The sequence below is a fragment of the Alexandromys fortis genome, unplaced genomic scaffold, assembly GCF_014885135.2.
Source record: "Alexandromys fortis isolate MF-2015 unplaced genomic scaffold, M_Fortis_MF-2015_v1.1 scaffold_0, whole genome shotgun sequence".
NCBI lineage: Eukaryota > Metazoa > Chordata > Mammalia > Rodentia > Cricetidae > Alexandromys > Alexandromys fortis.
Window position 1 is genome coordinate 27,006,179 of NW_026067949.1, and position 23,409 is coordinate 27,029,587.

At 35.9% G+C, this 23,409-nt stretch overlaps 1 protein-coding gene across 2 annotated transcripts in view; it reads right to left on the minus strand.

Annotated features, from left to right (window-relative positions):
* The window catches only part of Gabra2 (gamma-aminobutyric acid type A receptor subunit alpha2), a 142,389-nt gene that overhangs the window by 71,168 nt on the left and 47,812 nt on the right, over positions 1-23,409 (minus strand). For both annotated transcript variants that reach the window (XM_050149559.1, XM_050149560.1), the window contains exon 3: positions 15,643-15,710. In XM_050149559.1, the coding sequence (XP_050005516.1) occupies positions 15,643-15,710 (68 nt within the window). The remainder of the gene's footprint in view (positions 1-15,642; positions 15,711-23,409) is intronic.

The following is a 23,409-nucleotide window of genomic DNA, read 5'->3' on the forward strand; positions in this document are numbered from 1 at the left end:
TCACTGTGAACATTCTTTTTCAAGCCTCCCCTACAAAGTGACGCGAGTTAGTTACATGACTAGTGTAAATGATTCCAAGTACCATCTGGCAGAAGTCTGCAAATTTTGAAAGTAATAAATTCCAACCATTTTTTAAATAATTTGGTATTCTATTAATTGTGCCTTCATTTCATTTAATTAGTGTCTTTTATGTTGATTATTTCTTAGCACTTCATGTACTCTATGTTATGAAGTATCTATGTTATATGGCAGGACAGAATATGCAACTCTAAAATAAATAACATAAAGATATAAAAAACTTCACATATATACATATAGCAATATATATTTATAACAATATATATTTTATAGCAATATATAGATAATGCTATAAAAATGAACTACCTCTGCTCTTCACATTTAGGCTTTTTGCCAATCCATATCACTGTGTGCATGAGATAAAGGGTCATTTTCTTACCGTTAAATTGAAGACATCTGGAAATTTCCATTTTGGCTTTTCTCACTTTTTATAAATTGGAAATATTATGACTATATTTTTGTATTTACATATATATCATTTTCCCATATTTATGCTTTATATTTATTTTTAATCCTACTAAAAATGAAATATGAGACTAACAAGGTTTTAGAACATACTAAAGATTTTAGGAGAAAGATTTTGTTGTAGAATTTAGCCATCTCTAGAATTTATGATAATTCTGTCCACTTACATTATTGTTACATTAGTGTTGAATATGTCTCCATGCTATATTATTTTAATATAAGAGACTATAAGAGAAAACATATTTATTCTTTATGAGTGAGATTTCTTTATGAGAAAACAAATAATAGAGATATCAAGAATATTATGGAAAATAAATCAAAAGAAAATATAAGCATATTTGTTTGTGTGTGTGTGTGTGCATGCATGTGTGTATACTCAAAGTATAGATAAAATAATAAACTACCAGAAGAGTTGAAAAGCACAAAAATATCAACAATGTCAAATAGTGTGAAGAGATAAGGAAATCTTTGGATTAGAGAGTAGAGAATATTCTGTAGCTTAAAAGAAAACCATTGTTATTGGTGTGCTAATCATGAAGCAGTGTGGTGTATCTATCTGGGTTCAGGTTGATCTTTGCTAGGTTTGCCTTCGTGGGCCAGACAAACACTCACAAGACTGACATCCCATAGGAACACAGGAGCAGCTCAGCTTGGCATCAAGTATTTCAACATTTTTTTAGCCTCCTCCAGGAATCATAGATCAGAAAATCTTATTATTTCAGAACAATAACAAGAATACACACACACACACACACGCACACACACACAATTCAAGCTATTGCCAATGTTGTTTGAAAATTAGAATTTTTTTCTTCTGAAGCATCAATGTCTATATGTATATTTACATACAAAGGAAATATACATATATACATATATTTATATCAATTTACATGTACATATATATATATGGATTTATATAAATCTTTGCCAAATGTAAACCATAGTGTATCTTATGTAAGACAAGACTGACTGTTTTATCCTTCCTATTATCATCATCTATAGAGAATAAGGGGCTATTGCTGAAAATGGTTGAGAGATGTGTTTCCTTCAGTGGCCTGTGAGAGAGCCAAGTTAGCTAAGCTTTGATTAATTTAACTTGAATTAAGTAAAAAAAATGTAAAATAACTAAAATGAAGACACCATAGAAGAAAAGATTAATAAATTGCATAGAACAAGTAGAAAATAGAAATATATGCCAGTTCAGTGTCTTCATTAGACACTTAAAATGACAAAGTATTTAAGTCTATATTTATATTTTAAGTGTTTATTTATAATAATTATCAGTGATGCCATTCAGTGTATTCAGAACAAGTCTACATACACTGTATTTAGTGCCAAACTTACTACCTAAGTGAAAAAAACAAAACCAGAACCATTGCAAATAGCAAGTCATTTTATAATCTAAGCATCTGGAATGTGAAGACATCTAAAATTGGTGGATAGGTGTTACAAATGTGCATCACTTCTCGGGAGCCAGCAGCCACTATTGAGTGCACACAATGAAAGCACAGTTCAAAAGAAAGAAAACAAAAAGGACATATACATTTTTAGCAAGCTTACAACTGAAATAAAAAAAATGTTGTTAGTGGTTGAATAATAATGCAGAGCTGAAAGTCCACATAGTTCAGGGTTTATGGAGGAAATTCTTATAAAAAAAATCGTAATCATTTCATAAATGTGATAATAGATAAAGTAAATATCCTATTTCTAAGCTTTTTATGAGTAGAACCCAAAGGAGTACACTGTCTACATTTGATATTTTCACAAACACTGAAATTCTCCATATACACAGCAAACTTCTTTAGTGTTATTTCCATAATTTGTCCTGGAAACAAGAAAATCACTCTCTTATGCACAGCCTGCTGCATAAACACAGTTTCAAGGACACATTAACTTAATGAAAACAGCATATTCTTATTGCAGAGCTATGTTAAATATAAATCAATGCTCACAGCCAATTTCTGAAAAAATATATCTACTCACTAAAACATAACCAAATTTCAAGACTGATCCTTGAATGATTTCTCATTCACTTGAAATTAATATGCATATTTAAAAGTACTAAATTTATTTCACTATTACATTTTTGATAATAAAGTATAGAATCTGCTGAGTCAATTTCAATCATTGTTATTTTTTTCTACAACGAAGGAAAATGTGGTTTTAGAGAAGATATATAATAACTGAAAAAATGGAATATGCAAAAATAATTAGGGTCAGACTCATGAGCTTGTATTTAATGGGAGTTAATCAACAGATTTAAAAAGTATTAATATCACAAACATCTCAAAAGGTAGTACATTTAAGATCAACAGAATGTCAATAAAACAAATTGGTATAAGATTGTACACAAGCACACCCAATCTAACAGAATCTCAAAAACAACACAGCTATTCCAACAGAGTGGAGAGGAAATACTCGGGCTTCTCCTTTGCAGCTAGGGATCAGGAAATTTAAACAATTAACATGAGAGCAACACAGTAGAGTTTTATTCTTACAGTATATTAGTAAAGCATACCTAACGAAAGTATTCAAAATCACTCATCATTATAATGCAGAGACAGCAAATTATTCTTAAATAATTTGTCACTTAAAATTTGCAATGATTTTTTAAATATATGAATTGTCTTTATCACTTGATGAGAAATGTTTCAGCAGCAAAATTCAAATTCCTGAAATTCTAAATTTCAATTCAAACCCTATGCTTGCAAATATGATATTTTCAATATAACATAACACACAACCCTTTGGGGCAGGATATCGCAGTGAAATCCTCACTTTTTATGGACCAATAAAGAGCTAATGGTCACAGGTTATGGAAAGTTAATGGATTATTGGAAGTTACAGGAATAATTGCTGAAAATTGAGTGTTATAAACTCTGAGTAGAATGTCTTTTTCATGGATTCTGCTTTTCAATGTTGGGAAAACTAGGAATCCTGGTTCACAAAATTGAAGTGGATCCTTCTCTTTCATACTACATGAAAATAAACTCAAAAGAGATTTCCTATCTGAAAAGAAAACCTGAAATTGCAAAGTTCCTAGAAAAAGAAAACAGTTGTGGAAGAGTGGTCTTCTCGGGGATTTGCATTACTATCAAATATTTAAGAATGTGTGTACCAAATATCTAAGTAGCAAGGCAAAACTAAACTAGAGAAACTAAAACCACATTAAAAATATGATGTGTAGGTTGGGAGAAACATATGTCAGTCACATAGTAACAACACAATTTAAATAAATGACTAAAAGTTTTAAATGTTGAGTTTTTAAATAAAACATTAAAAATAGCTTACACTCATATCAAAAGTGGTTTGATATCACTCATCATGAGGAAAATGAAAATCACAAAGATTCATAATTTTACTTATATATAAGAAGAGAAGTTATAAAACAGATAACAGGTCAGTGTTGACGTAGGTATGAAGAAGAGGAGTCTTTTCTTGCACAGTAAAGGTGAGGGACAAAATTAGTACAGCCATGTAGAAATTAGGATAGAATTCCCCCCACACAAAAAGCTATAAGTATATACATCAAGAAAAAAAAATATCTCCTTTCTACACCCAAACCAAACTCAGTCACAAGATCTAAAGTTAAAATAGTGGTACAGAGTTTCAGGGATGAGAGAATGCTGGGAAGGAGAAGAGTGGAGTCAGGGAGTCAGGAGAAGTTGCCAGCCAGATGCAGAAGAAGCAACATGGGACATTCATAGATGAGGTAAACAAGTTTTGGGACAACACATAGATTAATAGAAATGGGTTAATTTAAGTTATAAGAGCTAGTTAAAAATAAGCCTAAGCTATTGGCCAATCTCTTAAATTAGATAAATAAGGAAAATTGTTAGTGAAGAGATTTTTTTAAATCCGTTTTTATTTCAGTTGAATTTGTGTGTGTGTGTGTGTGAAAGTGCTCAATAAAATACTCATAAACCAAATCTAAGATACTTCAAAAAGATCATTCATCATGGTCAAGTAGGCTTCATCCCAGAAATGCAGGGATATTTTCATACGAGAAAATCTGTTAATGTAATTCATCATATCATCAAATGGAAAGAAAATAATTATTAGATTTATTTCATTTCATACTGAAAAGGTCTTTTACAAAATCCAACATGCCTTCATGATAAAAGTCTTAGAGAGATCAAGGTTACAAGGTACATACACAAACAACATAAAGGCAATTTACATCAAGCCTTGGGCCGACATCAAATTAAATGGAGAAAAACTCAAAGCAATTACACAAAAATCAGGAACAAGACAATGTTTTCCACTTTCTCCATATCTATTCAACATAGTACTAGATATTCTAGCTAGAGCAGTAAGACTTGATCAAGATCAACTAACAGAGATCAAGTGAATATGAATTGGAAAGAAAGAAATAAAAGCATCTCTATTAACAGATGATGTGATAGTGTACATAACTGGTCTCAAAATTCTATCAAGGAACTTACATAACTGGTCTCAAAATTCTATCAAGGAACAACAGCTGATAAACACCCTCAGCGAAGTGGCTGAATACAAAATTAACTCAAAAATATCAGTAATACTCCTATGTACAAATGACATAGAAATTCCTCTGAGAGAGAAATCAAAGAAACAACATCCCCCACAATAGCCACAAATAACAAAAAATATCTTGGGGTAACTCTAATTAAACAAGTAAAAGACTTGGTACAATAATAATTGCAAGTCTTTGAAGAAAATAAAGAAACTATCAGAAGATGGAAAGATCTCCCATGTTTATGAATTTGTAAAAGTAACGTAGCAAAAGCAGTCATCTTACCAAATGCAATCTACAAAAACTCATCAAATTTCCAACATAATTCTTTAAATATCTTGAAATGACAATACTCAATTTTATATGGGAAAGAATAAAACAGTATACCTAGAACAATCCTGTACAATAAAAGAATTTCTGGAGGTGTCACTATCCCTTTTCAAGACGTACTTCAGAGCAATAATAATAAAAACTGTGAGGTATTGGTATAAAAACAGAAAGGCTGATGAATGAAATAAATCAAAGATTCAGAAGTAAAGTCACACACCTATTGACACGTAATTTTTGAAAATGAAGTTAGAAATAAACAATGAAAAAGAAAGCATCTTCAATAAATGGTGCTGGTCTAACTAGACGTGAGCAAGTAAAAGAATGCAAAAAGATCAATATCTAACGCCATGGACAAAATTCAAATATAACTGGATCAAAGATATCAGCATACAACTTCTTGAACAGAACACTGGTAGCAGAGGCATGAAGATCAACAATTAATAAATGAGACCTCATAAAACTAAAAGGCTTCTGTAAGGAAAGGACAGAGCCTATAGGCCAAATGGCAGTTCACAGAATGGGAAAAGGTTTTCAGTAACTTCATAACCAACAGATAGCTAATCTCCAAAATATACAAAGAATTCAAGAAACTACATACAACAAACCAACTAATCCGTTTAAAATTGGGAACAAATCTAAACAGAGAATTTTCAACAAAGGACTCTTAAATGACCAGAACATTTTGTTTGCTCAACATCCTTAGCCATCAAGGAAATGCAAACCAAAAGGACACTAAGATTTCAGCTTACACCTGCCAGAAAGGTTAAGATCAAAACACAAGTGACGGTTCATGCTGGCAAGGATATGGAGAAAGGGGGGCACTCCTCCATTGCTAGTGGAGGTGCAAATTGGTACAATCACTTTGGAAATCAATAGTTTTTTAGATAATTGGGAATCATTTTACCTCTAGACCCACTCCTGGGCAAACACCCAAAGGATGCTCCATACTTCCTCAAAGACACTAGCTCAACTGTTTTAGTAGTAGCTTTATTCATAAGAGCCAGAACCTGGAAACAACCTAGATGTCCCTCAGCTGAAGAACAGATAACAAAATGTGGACACATTTACATTTACAAAGTGGAGTATTACATAGCAGTTAGAAAAACTTTAGAAAATTTGCAGGTAAATTATTGGAGGTAGAAAAAAAAAACTGATCCGGAGGGAGGTAATCCAGACCCAGAAAAAAAAATCATGGCATGTACTCACTCATAAATGGATATTAGCTAGAAAGTAAAGGATAACCATGCTACAATTCACAGTCCCAGAGAAATTAAGTAAATGAACACATGGATCTACTTGTAAATAAGAAATGGAAAAGTTTTTGCTGGTGGATTGGGGTGCAGGCGAGGAAGAGAACAATAGGGATAGGATGTTGGGAAGGGATGGAGGGAGAATGTCCTGGGAGAGGCACTGGAATTGTGGGACATTTCAGAAAAGAGGTAGAAACCTATCTTAAAAACTCAATGGAATTTACAAGAGTAACCCTAGCAAAGATTCTAATAGTAGGAGATATGGAGCCAGCATGGCTTATCTTTTCTAACCAGGCAAGGCTTCCATTTGAGGTACTTGGATACCAACAGTCATGAAGCCTGTAACATGTGCTTAAGTAAAAGTGACACAGAATTTGAGGGGGTGACCAACCAATGACAGGTACAACATAAGACCCATGCCAGAAGAGGTAACCCACACCTGACACTACATGGAAGTCTAAGAACCAGAGACTAGATAGCCCAGAAACCTAAGATAGAACCAAACACAACTGAAAAAAAAAGCCATTGATATGATTCCTAACGATATTATGCTGTACTTGCAGACTGGAGTCCAGCATAATTGTCATCAGAGAGGCTTCATCCAGCAAGTGATCAGAGCAGGTGCAGAGACCCACAGCCAAACATTAGGAGGAGCTCAGGGAATTCTGCTAAAGAAGGAGAGGGAGTATTGTAGGAACCAGAGGTGCCAAGCACACCACAAGAACTACCCAGGGCTAACGGGCCTCACAGTACTGAAGCAACAATTACAGGGCCTGTATACATCTGACCTAGGTCCTCTGCACATAAGTTATCATTTGTAGGTTGGTGTTCTTGTGGGACTCCTAACGGTGGCAGTGGAAGCTATCTCTTACTCTTTTACCTGCTTCTGGGACTCTTCCTCCTACTTGGTTGTCTTGTCCAGCCTTAATATGAGGGCATATGCACACTATTATTGTAACATGTTTTGCCATGTTTGGTTGCTATACCTTGGAGGACTGCTTTTTTTTCAGAAGGGAAAGGAGGAGGAGTGACGCTGGAGGAGATGGGAGGTGAGGGAGAAGAATCAGTTGGAGAGGAGGGAATGGAAAATTCTAGTTGGGATGTAATATATAAAAGAAGAATAAATATGTTTTTCAAAAAGAAATATATTCTCCCCTTTCCTAGTCTTCTTTCTCTTTGCCTCCATTCTGTATGATTCAACAAGAGAAGAAATAACGGTGGCAGCCAGTTCCTCAGTGGCACATTCCCCATGTGTGGAAAGGAGAGGAAATATAGCGTGCACAAGTGATTGATGCATCTACTGCATTAGTCTGACCTCCCTGTGGGATAAAAGTGAAATGTTGTCGCAACTTGGGAGTGTTCTGAAGGATATAGCATTGTTGAATTTGATCACTGTGTTTCTAAAACCTGAGAATAGTGTCCAAAAAGTCCTACAGCCTCCAGATCTCTGCATGATCTCCTCCCTACATTTCCAGTCTGGTTCTCGCAATTTCCTCATCACACACACACACACACACACACACACACACACTCATCAGTGTGTCAAGTCAACTTTCCTATGCTGATTCACTGATAGGTGCCACCTTCACTCTACTCTATTGGCTTCCTACATTTGAACATCTCCTACTACATACTGAAAGCACAGTTCACAGCTCCCTTTTTCACGACTCAGTCAACAAGATCTGAAAAACTGCCTGGACCACTGGAAGTAAACGATATTCCATGAATGAATGTTGAATGAATGAAGGATTGGGGGGAATTGTAACGAGTGAAATGTGCTGTAAAGATTCTAAGCAATGAGGTCCTGAGCATATAAGAATACCATCAGCAGAAGAAGATGCAAAAAGATAAGATTATGCATCATTTTACCTATAAACAGAAGACCTAATCTTTTATTCCACAGATGGGAAGTGTGTTGTTGTAGGGAGGGCTGCTTGTTTGTCCCCGCTGCCCAGAACCGAAATAAGCACACAGAAACTATATTAATTAAAATATTGCTTGGCCCATTAGCTCTAGCTTCTTATTGGATAACTCTTATATTATTTTAACCCATTTTTATTGATTTGTATAATGCCATGTGGTAGTGGCTTACTGGGTAAAATTCCCAGGGTCTGCCTCTGGCAGCTCCATGGTGTCTCTCTGACTCTGCTTTCTACCTCCCAAAATTCAGTTCCATCTTCTCGGTCTACCTAAGTTCTGTCCCTATTAGGCCAAGTCAGTTTCTTTATTCATTAAACAATACAAACAACACATAAAAAGAACCAGTATATGGTATGTGTTGCGGGAGGTCCTTCCGCCCCTCCAACCAATAGCTGCTGTGATACCAGCCCATTGGGGCGTGGTCTCTCTCCCTTTCAAAAAGCGGCTATTTCCTCTGCTCCCTCTCTTCACTTCCTGCTCCGCTGGAGACGAGACTCCCTTCCTGGTTGTGCAGATGGCTGTTGTCTGGGACGGTGATCTGTAAGTTTTTTCCCCTTTAAATAAATAACACCCTATTAATCATAACTCCAAACTGGTGTGGCCTTGTTCGTGACTTATGCCTATCAGGTATGCACATATATGCTTTCATGTTGTTTGCATACCACCATTTCCAATTAATCTGATCACACATATGAATGTGAACGCATGGCAAAGAGGACATGGACAAAAATGCTTGCTGGTATGTGGAATCTACTGTTCTGAAGTTCTATTTGGAATACTTACATATATTCTGGCGCTCATTTAACTATGGTAACCTTCTTTGCCAGGCTTTGAGTACTACCCAGTCCAATTTCCCTGAATATTTACAGTTCTAGCTATCATGAACTTTACATTTCACTATCAATGTATGCTAAGAGAATATTCATTCTTTAGCTAGAGGACCTTATTTGCTCCTCAGCTATACTTCTTTCCCTAGGAAGCCATGGGAATTCTAAATGCTCTGTCCATATTCCCTCCTCTACCTTGTTCATTCATAAATATTTTGATGAAGCCGTTATGCTGTTTTGAAGTTTTTTAGTTTTAGAACCCTTCCTCATTGTACTGTGATTAGTTTGAGGGCACACCCTTGTTATCCTTACATACCTCTAGTCCCAATTTTGTAATGGACACAGTATCTTCTTGTTAAATCTATCGAAATATATAGACACAACTATGCCAAGGCAATGATCTCCATATTCTAGAATAGAAAGCCACGCACACCCATACCACACACACTCATACCACACACACACACACACACACACATACACACACACACGTGTAAAAACTACAAATTGAAGTACAAGGAAAGATTTACTACTTGAGAGACAGCAAAATAAAAGCACAAGAGAAAATTAAATTTGAACTTAGCCTTGACTACATAAAAAAAAAAAATCCAGTTGGCAACGCCGTAGATCAGTATAACAAGTATGAGGAGAAATATGTACAAGGGCAGCAAGCTGTTAGTGATAATGGCATGCTCACAGAACAGTGAGAAGTTCAATGCCATCTTTAAAAATAAAAGCCTCACTGAGAGTTATAATGCCTCATAACTGCTGCCCTCTGTAGCACCTCCTTCTCAGTCATGCTGCTTAAAAACATTGCCTCGACTCTTTCTCCACTTCCTCACTTCCCACATGCTTCCGCCCACTGCAATCTGGATGCTTTTACCACCATCAGCAGACACCTCCTTGTTCTTAATCTAATGGCATATTTAAGCAATTTTTTCTCAGCTTTGCCATAGAAAAGGAGATAGTTTTCATCTCACTGCTTTTGCAATGCATTCCTCTATGGATATACTTTAAGCCACATCTCCCTCTCCTTGTTGCTACTGTAGGGATCCCACCATAGAGTCTGAGACCATCTCTCTGTAGGCTATGCCCTAGACAACGTATGCTGTCTGCAGTGAATAAAATTTATCTTCCTTAATCCATACTTTCAAGTTCTGGATTACTCACGGAAACAGTCTAGGAATCAAGCATTGACTCTCTAAACTTTTATTCACTTGTTTATGTTTAGAAGAAAGGGTTAGACACCCAACTACACGGTGAAGCCCATCTAATGCAAAAATCCGGCAGAAGAAGCAGGGAGCAGCTGTGGTACGGTATCCACAATCAGGAAGTGGAGAAAGATTAAGACTACGGTTAAGCTCCCTTTCTCTTTTTCACTCAGCTTACATTCCAATTTTGCTATAAAGATGTAGATTTTTTTCATTTAAATGCATATGTGTGCCATGTGTGTCTTTGTCTTTGTGTGCTTGTGTGAGCATCTGCCACTTGCATATGAATTCTTGCAGAGACAGAAGAGGGTGTCAGATCCCCTGCAGCTGGAGTTTTCTGGCGGTTACAAACCCCTCAACATGAGTGCTGGGGTCAAACCCGAGTCCTCTGGAAGAGCAATAAGCACTCTTACCTGATGGTGTAGTCTCCAGCCCATGTACATTATAGTTTAAAATTTTCTCTTATTTATTAAATCATAACTGTTTAGCTATCTTTTCACAGCAGAATGTAGAGGGTGAGAAAAGTCACCCTGTCCCTAGGAAACTAGAATATTTATTACTGATGTTCCAAATTTAAACAGCCCTCCCTGCCCCCAGGATAAATAGTGTGCGGGCTCTTTTAAGACCCATCTTCACTTTTGTCCTCTTGTCTGAAAATGTTAACTACTCCCAATACCTTCATTCTTATTTTTTTCAACTTTCTGAATCCAATGGATCAACAAGTCATCGAATGTATAGATAGAAACATTCTAAATGATTGGCATGTTTCTCTTTTAATGCTACTATCCCAATCCAAAGGTGACAGAAGCACCTTTGCCAGAAACAGTCCGTTTGTAACTCATTTTTTCTTCTCCCATTGCCTGACACTTACAATTGGATTTTGAGGACCACACAGACTCTGTCTATAGATGAATTATACTTCTACCTAATACACATCACTTTTTAGATAAATGCAGAAGACAAGTTTACAATCTTCATCAAATCCCAAAAAGGTATGTATCAATCTTACTTTATGAAGCATTTTTACACATTATTCTATGGGGCTGGAAAACGCCTGATGCGTGAAAGTATTCTTCTACTCTAATCTTCACATTCCCATTCCACTGTACCAATAACTAGCCCATAACTAATTTTTAAATACTAATTTTAAAATGGGCAAACATCATCATTTTGCTTCTGATATATCACAAGCCAAGATCCCTTAATCCACTACATAGCCAAGTGACAATGTGAGCAAGGATAATAAGGAAATCCAATGAGAATTACAGCTCTCTCTACTTCTGAACTACAAAGCACTGCGTTGGCTTCTTAGGATTTTTGAGATAACATGTTTTGCATTTAAAGAGAAGGAAAACAATATGGCCCAAGCAGATCAATGTAATTAATACTTCAAGATCACAGTTAACTGACTGCCTAATTTGTTAGTAACATCAGAAGGTGATAACACAGTGGATAAGAACAAACAATTCTCCAAGATACAGCACTAACGCTGAGCATGGAACAATTGCCTAAGCTATGGATCCTTTTACAGGCATGAGTGCAATGTTTTGTAGTTATACTGCTACGGTAGAAAAACACAAACATGTCATGGAATGTCCACAGACACAAAAGGAGCCATTTGCATGTCTTTTATAGAAAGTACATATTCCTTTGTATGGAAACTTATAGGGTGGGTCAGGTGTAGGAGAAATTGTAACGTGCACACCTACCGCAAACTTTGCCCATTATTAGCTACCAGTACATTCTAAAGCTTAATTACCTCCTTACTCATTAATTTTTTAATGTTGAAGTTAAAGGTTTTTAACTTAACTACAGACACCATAATTAGAATCATTAATTGAGATGCACAACTTTCTTTGGACAATTACACTGGTTAATGAATTTTTTGATAGCCAAGTGTTAGCATGTGTCTGTATGACTACGTACATATAAATACGTGTATGTGTGCATGGGTGTTTTCCTTTGATTCTTAATTCTTTGCGCTGTGCTGCTATTTCCTCTCCAGCTAATGTCAGAACAAATCTACATCACTTATCTGAACAGGAGAACTTCGGGCTTTAGTTTCTGCTACAGATTATATAGCTCATTGAAAGAACTGCAGTTAAACTACTAAAAAGGAAGTAAAATATCTTCCTTATTTGTTCTTAACAAATTGCTTCTATGAGACATATGCCTCCATGTCCTCTTTTACTTGTGGGCTATTAGATGTGTCTGCCTTTCCTTCCCATTTGGGGCATGTCTGTTTAGATTACCTCAGACTTTACTAAACACAGTTTAAGCCTGCCTCATTATTTTTCTAACATCTGCAAGAGGAGTATCAAATAAGAATGAAATATTGCATCTCATAATCATAAAAGCCAAGTCCTTTCTCATTAAAAAATGATAACTTATTGTATATTCACTTGCTTCTTGTTTTTATTATGTTTTTTGAGAATTTCATGCATGAGTATTAAATTTACAACATTTCCAATTTCTTTTACATCAGATTAACCTTTTCTTGAAGAATTAGAATGTGAGTTTGTATGTTAATGTGAGTGATATTATTTGAATGTATATTTAATGTATTTATTTATAGATATATATAGTCATGGTTATGTGTATGCATGTGTATACAAATATTTTTGAAATAAATTTCCTTTAATTTCACACTTGTTCCCTGGATCTAGACAAATATAACACAGAAGCTTCTCAGTGTCTAACTCTTTGCCCATACTCTAAATCATCTTCCTGCCATATTTTATTATGTGTTCCTAAACTCCATATTTCTTGTCTCACCTCCAAAACTACCCCCTTTTCCTTAATTGGATCAGAAGATGGAGTATGTCAACATTTCCTTTCTCGGCTATGTGATACCTGATCTAGTCAAGTGACATATCTGGACGAACACTCCAATGCATGTCAAGAGGAGGGAGATTTTCTCCCTGACTCCTTTCATGATTCCTCTCTGACAAAGCTTCCAGGACAAGCATGCAAGGAGTTTCCAGTGACTAAGAAAGGTAGCCCTAGGAAAAATACATTCCTCACATCTTTCTTCAAGAGCTGAAGCTTGGGCTTCCTGGAGCTTCTGAACCTTCTTCACTGAAGTATGAGCTCACTGCCTTGGAGAAGTGAATTGTTAAGTGTCCTCCTTCATTCCCTGGTTCAAACTGCTTCTGCTCTGCATTCTGTTGCTCTCCATTTCTTCACTCTAAGTGCTGTTTTAGCCCTTTCAATGCCTAACAAACCTTTTGATAGTTAATAATGCTTTGTATTAGATTATCCTGATCAAATTTCTGTTACAGATACTTTTTTTTTTCCCTGGCAGCAGGGCCAGGATCTATCCTGGAGCCCATTAGTGGAGCCCATTCCCTACGGTGGGATGCCATGCTCACACCTAATGCAGGAGCTTGGTCCTTCCCCAGCTTAATGGACCAGAATTTGCTGACTTCTCCTGGGTGCCCTTACCCATTGGGAGGAGTAGATAGAGAGTTGGCTTTGGGGGAGGCAGGGGGCCGAAAGGAAGGTTGGAGGGAGAACTACAGATAAAATATAAAATGAAACAAATAATAAATTTAAAAATATGTTTGAAATTGAAATGGATTTACATAAATTTCCCCTTACCTATCCTTCTCACAGCCCATCTCAGGTACTCTCTCTTCAACACCTGCCATGCACTCAACATCCATTTCCAATAGTCTCTTTTTCTCTCTTTGGTTATTATTGTTACCGACATACACATATATACATACACAAATATGCTCGTGTAGGTGTGTGTGTGTGTGTGTGTGTAAAAGAGAAAGAGAGAGAGAGAGAGAGAGAGAGAGAGAGAGAGAGAGAGAGAGAGAGAGAGAGAGAACATAAAACCTGCTATACATCTGCTTTGTTGGTGGTGTATATATGGTTTCAAGGCTGACCACTCAGAACTGGACAACCAGTGAGGGCCCTAATCACTGGAAAATGTGAATTCTTCTCTTCTCCCAAGAGTCTGAAGTTCTTTGCCTGTAGTTCTTGTAAGATCCCAGTAAATTTGCCCCTTTTATGGTAATATGCTCATTGATGTTAAAGCTTAGGTTCTATGGCATGTATTCTTGATGTTCCAAAACTGTCCCCGTGTCTCTCCCCTGCTGTAGAAAAAGTAACCATCACATTGTCACTTTGGAAGAATTTTTAAAGACCTAACCATTTTTGAGTTAACACCCTGCCCCAAAGTAAAGCTCTCCCCTTAGTCTCACAACCTGTCACCCTGTACACCACACAGGTCCTAGAAGACATTAACCGATGTAGAAGAGGTATTTTAATGGAAGAAAAAGCAAATCACTTCATTGTAAATGTGATATTTCTGTTCAATCTCAGAAGACAGAGAGATAGCACTGAAATCAATGTTTAAGAGAATCAGATAAGGGTGAATGTTTTGTTATCCTTTGTTCATCCAGGTGGAAAATATCCAAACTTGTCCATTTCTCTTCTGTATTCTCAGAGTGATAAAAGAAATTGGGAAGAGATGACAGTGTGTTCTATTACACAGGACTATAGTTTGCCATTATAGGGAGGAATGATTTTTACATAGAATTAAGAGTTTCTCTTACTCCACCAATTTCCCTCTCACATAGATCTCATTTAAAGAAAAACAAATGAACATAAATTCAACAATATCCAGTAATTTCAACCTTGTAGTTTTCTTTGCTTTGGTCTGCACGTGCTTCTTTTGTGTGCAGACTACATGACTGATACATAAGGATATCTTCATGTACCACCACCATTGGTGAGAAGTGGTTACATATGAAACTCAGATATATGAAAGCAAAGCAAGTGCTTTAACTCCAGAAAATCATCACCAATAATATAATTGTTTCACTTTAATTGTGATTATATGCAACATTACATCTAGGGTTTATTTTGGGGAAAAAAAAACATTCAAGCTTTCATTGTGTTCCACAGAAACCCAAAAATACAACCTCAACTTTTTTCTCATGTGACCAGACATGAGATATATAAAGACTTATGTGACAATAATAATACATACTTACTCTAAATTACCAACAATTTCCAATCAGTTAAGAAACATATTTGATATTTAAAAAAATACTCACCATATCTGTATCTGAGACAGGGCCAAAACTGGTCACGTAGATGTTAGTGAAGACTTCAGTAATACTGTCTAATATGAAAAAGAAATTGGACATAGATTTAAATAGTGAAATCTGCAAGAGAGAAAAGGATCTGAGTACATGGTGTGATAAGGAAGTGGGTGAACGTGACAGTCTCAACTCACTCTTTCCAAGCAGTGCTCACAACTAACGGAAGGTAAACCCAGAAGAGCTTTCCTGTTCCTCCATAGAAAGCAGGCTTGCTTAGAATTTCTTTTAAAAGGTTATATTGTTCATTATGAATAACTTATTAGAAACCATCTAAAGTAAATTATTTGAGCAAATTTATCTTTAATCCTGACAATAGCATGCATACTATTTGATACTCTAAATTTGATGATTAAACTAATTTTTCCGATGCCATTTCAGGGCTGCTGAAATTTGTAGTTTGCACACAAGAATAAGTATTTCATTTACAAATCAATATATCTTTTCCTAAAATAAAGAAAACAAACTGTTCACATTATAAATAAACAAGATTCATACTCATATATATATATAGCCTTAATACTTAATAACATAAAAATAAAAGCAAAGTGAATAACTTAAATTTCTATATTTCATTATTTATAAAAAACCTTGGTCATTAAATATCTTTACACCTGCTTGAAATGCTAAGATATAAATGAATTGGATTCTAAAATTATGAAACCTATGAATCATAACACACAAAAATCATCAATTAAACAGCAGATTTAGATATTCAACTTTAGATTTAAAAAATTGAAGACATCATTTGTTTCCATCATCATTGGCTAAATGTCACAGTAAAATTTGTAATTCCACATTTTCTATATAATAAGGAGCATCAATTTATAAAGGAGTAGTATATGCATATAATTTTGAAAGAAGCATTCCTTTTAAATAAAAGAATTTTAATACACAGACTCCTTAAAAATTAAGCTTTTACTACACTATGTGTTCTTCAAAGCACTTAGTATAGAATAATTTACATTTCAAGTCTATTTAGTAGATTCCTTGTTACATCCCTATGGTGTACATAATGATGTACAGTAAGCTGGAAACACTGCCTTATCAAAGACTCTATGGTAGACAGAGCATGGTTTTATAACCCCACGTGAAGATTTCTGAACCTTCAAACTAAACCCATGCATTGTACTACAATGGATAATAGACATCAGACTAAATGTAGATTCTTATTAACTATGTATTTCCACTTACTGTATGTTCTATGTCAGAGCACAGTGAAAGTGAATCAATTAGCATAATTATTCTACTTTAATGTGTATGCCCTTCTATTTCTTAAACTATATTTATTTCTCTGTTATATACCTCTCTCAGCACATACATAAATTGATACAACTTTTCTCCTGACTGTCTGAAACACATCCATAGGGTAAAGTTTCTGGGAAGGCACCTTGTGCAGAACTACAAGATCCCAAAGTCCTGTGTTTGATTTAATTTTGGTTCCTGCTCAACAAAATCCTGGCACCATTTTTTAACAAAGGTCATGAATTTCCTTTTTTAAACTGAACTACTCAAAGTATGTTGCTATCATAGTCCTTTCCTACATGTGTTATTATAAAAAATTATGAAACAAAACTCAAGATTTTATTTTCCTCTTATAATATGTCAATCATGCTACATCATTTATTTAATACATAAATGATATAAACATCAGATATTATAAACATCCGCTAAAATGTTCCAGGGAAGAGAAATTACAGTATTAAGAAGTTTTTGGATTAACTAGAGAAAATTATTCCCTTTAGTATGGGTAGCAAAGTTGGGGGAGAGAGAGATGACAAAGAATGTGCAAGCTAAAGATGGGAATAATGATCTCTCTTATGTTGATGACAAGCAATGTGCAAAGGGTACTGCTGGCATCTGGTAGCTGTCAAGAGCTGCCAACTAGGAGAAACTAGCAGAAAGGTGTAAGATGAACCTCAGAGGTCTGAATGTATATTAGAAACCCTGAAGATGGAATATAATTGTGTAAAGTTACCAAAAGAATGAACATGGCTGTATGGTTTATTACTTCATAGACCTTGCTGAATAATACAGGCACCAGAAGGGATCCAACTAAAGACACAGAGGGAAGGTGAAAGTCGGTAAGGCAGTCTCTGATGTTGAGTATCAAACAGTTCTCTATCTGACATCTGAGCCTGGGAACGTGGCTTTGGAGTAGAGATCTGAGGATTTTAGTGTGAATGGGTGTATAGAGGAATAAACTAGCAACATAAATTAATGGCATATTTTAGTGACAACGACAGACATTTGACAACACCTACCAGCACTCCCAGGTTCTACATCCAAATTGCAATGTGATTTTACCTTCTAGCAAGTAGGGAAAAAAGAATAGAGCAAAAGAGAAATGAAACTATACAGATGATATATATGAATCTATGAATCATCTAACACCGATTTGTCTAAGGCCGTCTGTAAGTTATTCCATGCTTGTATCTACAGATTAGAACAGGATAAAACTGTGTTATTCATGTATGTTACCGTGTTTTGATTAATTAGACTAGTGGATAGCACAAAGGAAGCAAAGGTACCTGCTAGCTGGGCGAGACCTTGATCTTTGCATTTTAGGAACCATGAGTCATCCTGGAGTCCTGGGTGTTCTCAGGGAACAGCCTAAGTGAGCTCCTGAGTCAGCCTTCACACTGGCTGTGATCCTTCCTCTCCCAAGCTTTACTAATTGCTTCTCTGCCTTGATGGCTCTACCTAAATGTAACTCTTCTCCAGCCATGCGTGGCTGGTGAGGTTTACCATCTCAGTCATGAAATCTCTCCAGTTGAGAAAATTAAGTCAGTTAGATAAATGTTGGTAACAGCTAAGGTAAGAATACCACTATGATAGTATTGGATGATTCTTTCTAGAAACTCACTGATGTATTTGAAGACTCCACGTGTTGGTAGGAACTTTGATTTCCTTTTTCCCTTGGCAGTTTGCAAAGCACCTTTGGATGCTATGAGAGATAGCCCTCATGGAGGAGGCTTCCAGCTAAATTCTGGCTTGATTCCTACAAGTTCTTAGTCAAACTGTAAGCTATCTTCAAAAGCAGAGTCTTCAGGGAAGCAACCAAATGCAATGGCAATTCTTAATATTTGAGTCTCTTGGATCTCCCTGTGGAACAACTCAAAGGCAGGTTACACACACACACACACACACACACACACACAAATTTTCAGTACCTTAAGAAAATAAATACTTCCTGTTTTTTCAGATACTCTTAAGTGTTAAACATCTGTCCTTTCTCCTGCTCCCTCAGTATTATCTCGCTCTCTTCCCTCCACCAGTTAAAGACCCCCATTATTTTACTTCCTTTCCATCGTACCCATGTTCTAATACAGCTTTTTCTCCCTTCCCAGTATGGTCCCTTTCTGTTTCATCGATCCTACAGTTATTTCAAGTTTTATATTTAAATTTGAAGATGTTGAGCTATGGTCCAATAAAGAGGAAACATATGGCATTTTTTTTCTGAGTCTGGGTTACTCCACTGAGCCTCAGAGCAAGTAGGATCACAATAGAGAGGGTTGGCAATATTGGTTTCAGAGAACCAGGGTGCTTGTTGGTCTTCTAAAATGACAAGAAGTTGCACCCATGAAAACTCAACAATATGTGGTCTATATAAGGCAGGCAACGAGTAGCTACTGATTGATAGTTAAGTCAGTGGTCTCCAGGGACCAGTCTCACACTTGGTCAGACAATCCCAAGTGGGATTTTTAGATGCCTCTTTGTTTTCTAATGAGAGAGAGTGAAAGAAGTTGTGTATTTGGGTGAATGGGAAGGTGGAAAATATATGGGAGGAGCTGGGGAAGGGGAAACCATAAAAGATTAATATCTGAGAGTAAAATGTAAACAAAACAAAATTTCCATGAAGAATGTACATCAACGAGGAGGGGGAAAATTAAAAGTTTTAAGTACTAAAAGAAGGTGACAGTTGTCAATGCTAAGAGAAGGATCTTGAGAAAAGATATACAAATCAGGTAGAAGGAAGTGATGATAACCATTCTCTAAGACAGCAAAATTCAGGGAAGATATTTCCGGTAGAGGATTCCACAGGCCAATGTCAAGTCCTGCAAACAAGCTAGGTTCATGATGATCAGCATAAGCAGATGACTGAAACATCACACAGGAATAAAAGGCAGAAGTTTCTATCAAAAAAAAAATCAACTATAATTAGAACAAGATCACTAAATTTAAGGCAGCACAGAACTGCCAGGAGGAACTTGAAGTCATATTAGTAATATCTAATCAGAAATGCTATGTTCTCATTAAAAGTGTGGCTAAGCTGGGGCAGAGGAGAGTGCATACATTTTAATCAGTGTAGATAATGTTCACACACACACACACACACACACACACACACACACACACACACACAATGAGACCGAGAACAAGAAAAGCCAAAACAAGCAGAACACAGATTTGTTAGTGAAATGACTTTTTGGTCTGATAACTAGAAACAACCTTTAGAGGCTGAAAATGAATGATTTCTGTAGGGCTGTCCCCTCATAAAACAAGGCTGGACGGAAAGTAAATGGGTGGTGAGACATGGGGAGAGAGAGTAGACAGGTCTCCCTTTAAAAGCTTGTCAAAATGGATTTCAAGTGAAATCACTAGTAGTCGGCATTGTGTAATGCAGTATACAATAGAACTCAATTTTTTTTTAAAAAAAAAAAAAGGAAAGAAGAAAAAACCTAACACTTGGCAAGAGCAAAAACATGTTTTCCATAAAAGATTAATAATTTGGGTGGTTGTTCTTTGTAATGTGTCTTATTTTCCATCCTCTCCCAGTAAAAACACATAAATACTAAAATTTATTTTCTCAAAATAAGTATAGAGTATTCAAGATTAGAAATGATTAAAATATACAATAGGATAAAGTATAATAGTGTAAAACTGTTCTGAGAGCTTTATATGCAGCAAATAAAGTTATTATAGGCAACTCTTTAAGCCCAATCAAGCAAATAACTCATTTACGGTAAAGACTTACTCCCTTAGTTCCCTGTTGTGGGATCCAGGGAACTTGCTATAGCCATATATGCAACTAAACTATTTGTAAGTACCATCTTGTGTATATTGCGTCTTTGACACTTCTAAATTTGGTATTAACCAAATTACAATAAATACTGAACAGTCGTGAACATGGAATAATCATCTTCAGCATATTTTCCAATTTCATGTTATCAGAAACACATTCATAATGGACACTTTCAGAAATGCAAGCTAAGTTTCTACCATCCTACTGTAAGAGTCTGTAAATGCAGATTTTGTAGAAAGTGTTATTTTCAGTCACTGCAGAATTTTTCTTGCATGAATTATGAGGCTATTCCTAATCTCTCCCTGTCCTGTGATGAACACATTTTCAAGGATTTAAGGGTCTACATGAATTATCTACTGGGAAAGAGGAAGGTTGGAAGGATTTTCTAATTCAAACATACTGCCATTCAAATAAACAAAAGAAGCAGGTAGAAGGAAGTGAAGGTGTTTAAGATATGCTCCAGGGCATGCATCTTTTCAACAGGTATCCCGATATGTCACAATAATCTATATTACGAAGACCTACCGCATGATTCATTGCTGTTACTCTAGAGCAATGATCATGCTATGGGAATGCTGATTCCATTCCTCTCTCCTGCAGTCTATGCTTTGACTTTTAGAAAATAGTACAGAGTTTCAACTTAAATAATGTAAAATTAAACATTAAAATTTTGCGACTCAGTGATTTCCATTGTAGCAGTTAGTCACAGTTCTCCCTTCACCAGGGTTCTGAAAACAATCACTTACTTATTTTTGATAAATCTTTTATCTCTATATATATTTTTTGGACTAAATTCCATTTTGCAGAATTTCTTTAATTCTTAGGTTTTAGAGTATTTCTATCATGAAATATATTCAATTAATTACTTACTGAGAAAAAGTATCCCACTGTAGCACAAATTGGTTTGGAACTCACTATTAGCCGAAGCTGACCCTAAACTCACGATGATCCTCTTGCCTTGGCCTCTTGAATACAGGGATTACAGGAGTGAACCACCTCTACATCTAAGATAATAAGTGCATTTTCTCCATTATTTGTTCATTTTCATTCATGCCAAAATATTTTGAAATTCTCATTCATTTTACTCTTTTTAGATTTTGCTCTTATACATGTGAAAAAATATTGCTCTGTGTGTGTGCATGACTTTATTTATTTTTGTTTTGATTTCTAATTTCAACCTTTTGTAATTAGAAAGTATACAACCTGTGGTTTTATTTTTCTTAAATTTATTACACCTGACTTTTGATCTAAATTTAATGTACTTAGACAAATATTCATGTGGAGAGTAGTTGAACATGTATTTTCATGAGCATGGCTATGTGGAGGAATGTAATGTTTAAGACTACAATGGCCAAGGGTTCCCTGAATCAGTCTCTAGGAATGTCAAAATTATCTGAGTAAAAATTAGCGAATATTATTACTACCTTTGATATTTAGCTAAAACCAATACATGCAGACACTGTAGGTAGCTTCCTCCTCACACATGATGGTGACCGGTGTCTCCTCCCCTACAGATAACTCTACAGATATTAACTAGCCCAGCTCTGCTATTTCTGATCTATACAATAAACCTGAAGAGTTTCCAGGTACTTCTTACCCAAAGCTCACCAGATCCCAGCTTTTCTTATAAGTCTTCATTCTTGCTTTTCCATTAAGGTCAATTCCTAAGCCATGAGGGTCACAGAAGACGCATGTGCAGTTGACAAAGAATCTGTATTCTGTTGTTGTTGGCAGCCATGGGCCATAGATATTAATTGGGTCTAGTTAGTTTGCAGCATTTAAAGTCTTCTATTTCCTTTGTAATGAATAAATGTGAAAATACAGAGCCCTGAACATTAAATTATCTGTTTTTTCTTTTAAATGTTTGTACCAAATTTCTAAGATTCTTAATTTTATTTTTATTATACCAGTCTTTTTAGCGTGTAGTTTTAACTACATTTCTATGACAGAATTATGAGCTGTTTTATCAATTATTGACAAGGCAGGTATTGCCTTAGCTTTCTCAGAATTATTTTACTGGAATTAACATCGACTTGATGCTAATAGTTTAGGAGAGCTGGCTCTTCACCTACCCTGAGAAGAGTAATCCCAGTGGCCTGAACCAACCAGTTCAGCTACCACACAGACCTACATCATGGGCCAAGGGTTGGTCCACCCTAATATCTACCCCATTTTTGACCTGCTGAAGTGTATGAAGGAATTGGTCCTGCCGAAAGATAAGCACAAAATTCCCATGACTGGAGGAACAGCAGGATATCTGAAAGGAGTTTTGGTGAGTGCCCAGGGATGATGGTGTGCCAGAGGCCTTGAACCACACCAAGGACTCATCGCAATGAACATTTTGAGTGTGGGGTTAATTGGAGAAAAGGATATATTGTGTGAAGAGGTGTTGGAAATATGGAAGAGCAAGGTGGGTCATTTTTTGGTCTTGTTTTGATTTTAATTGATTGGGGGTTCTTCTGGGGGTGGATGCTGCTGGGGTGAGGGCAGGATATGGAGGGACTGGGATATGAGTAGGATTGGGTTGCATACAGTGAAATTCTCAAAGAATCAGTAAAGAATTATGTTATTAAAAAATGCTTGTTCCATTGACAGTTTGCTCTAGACAGCCCTCACTTAACGTGGATTGAGTCAAAGAGCGGGGCATCTTTATACATCTTCAGATCAGGAACACTGTACAGCTCTCGGTTTAGAGA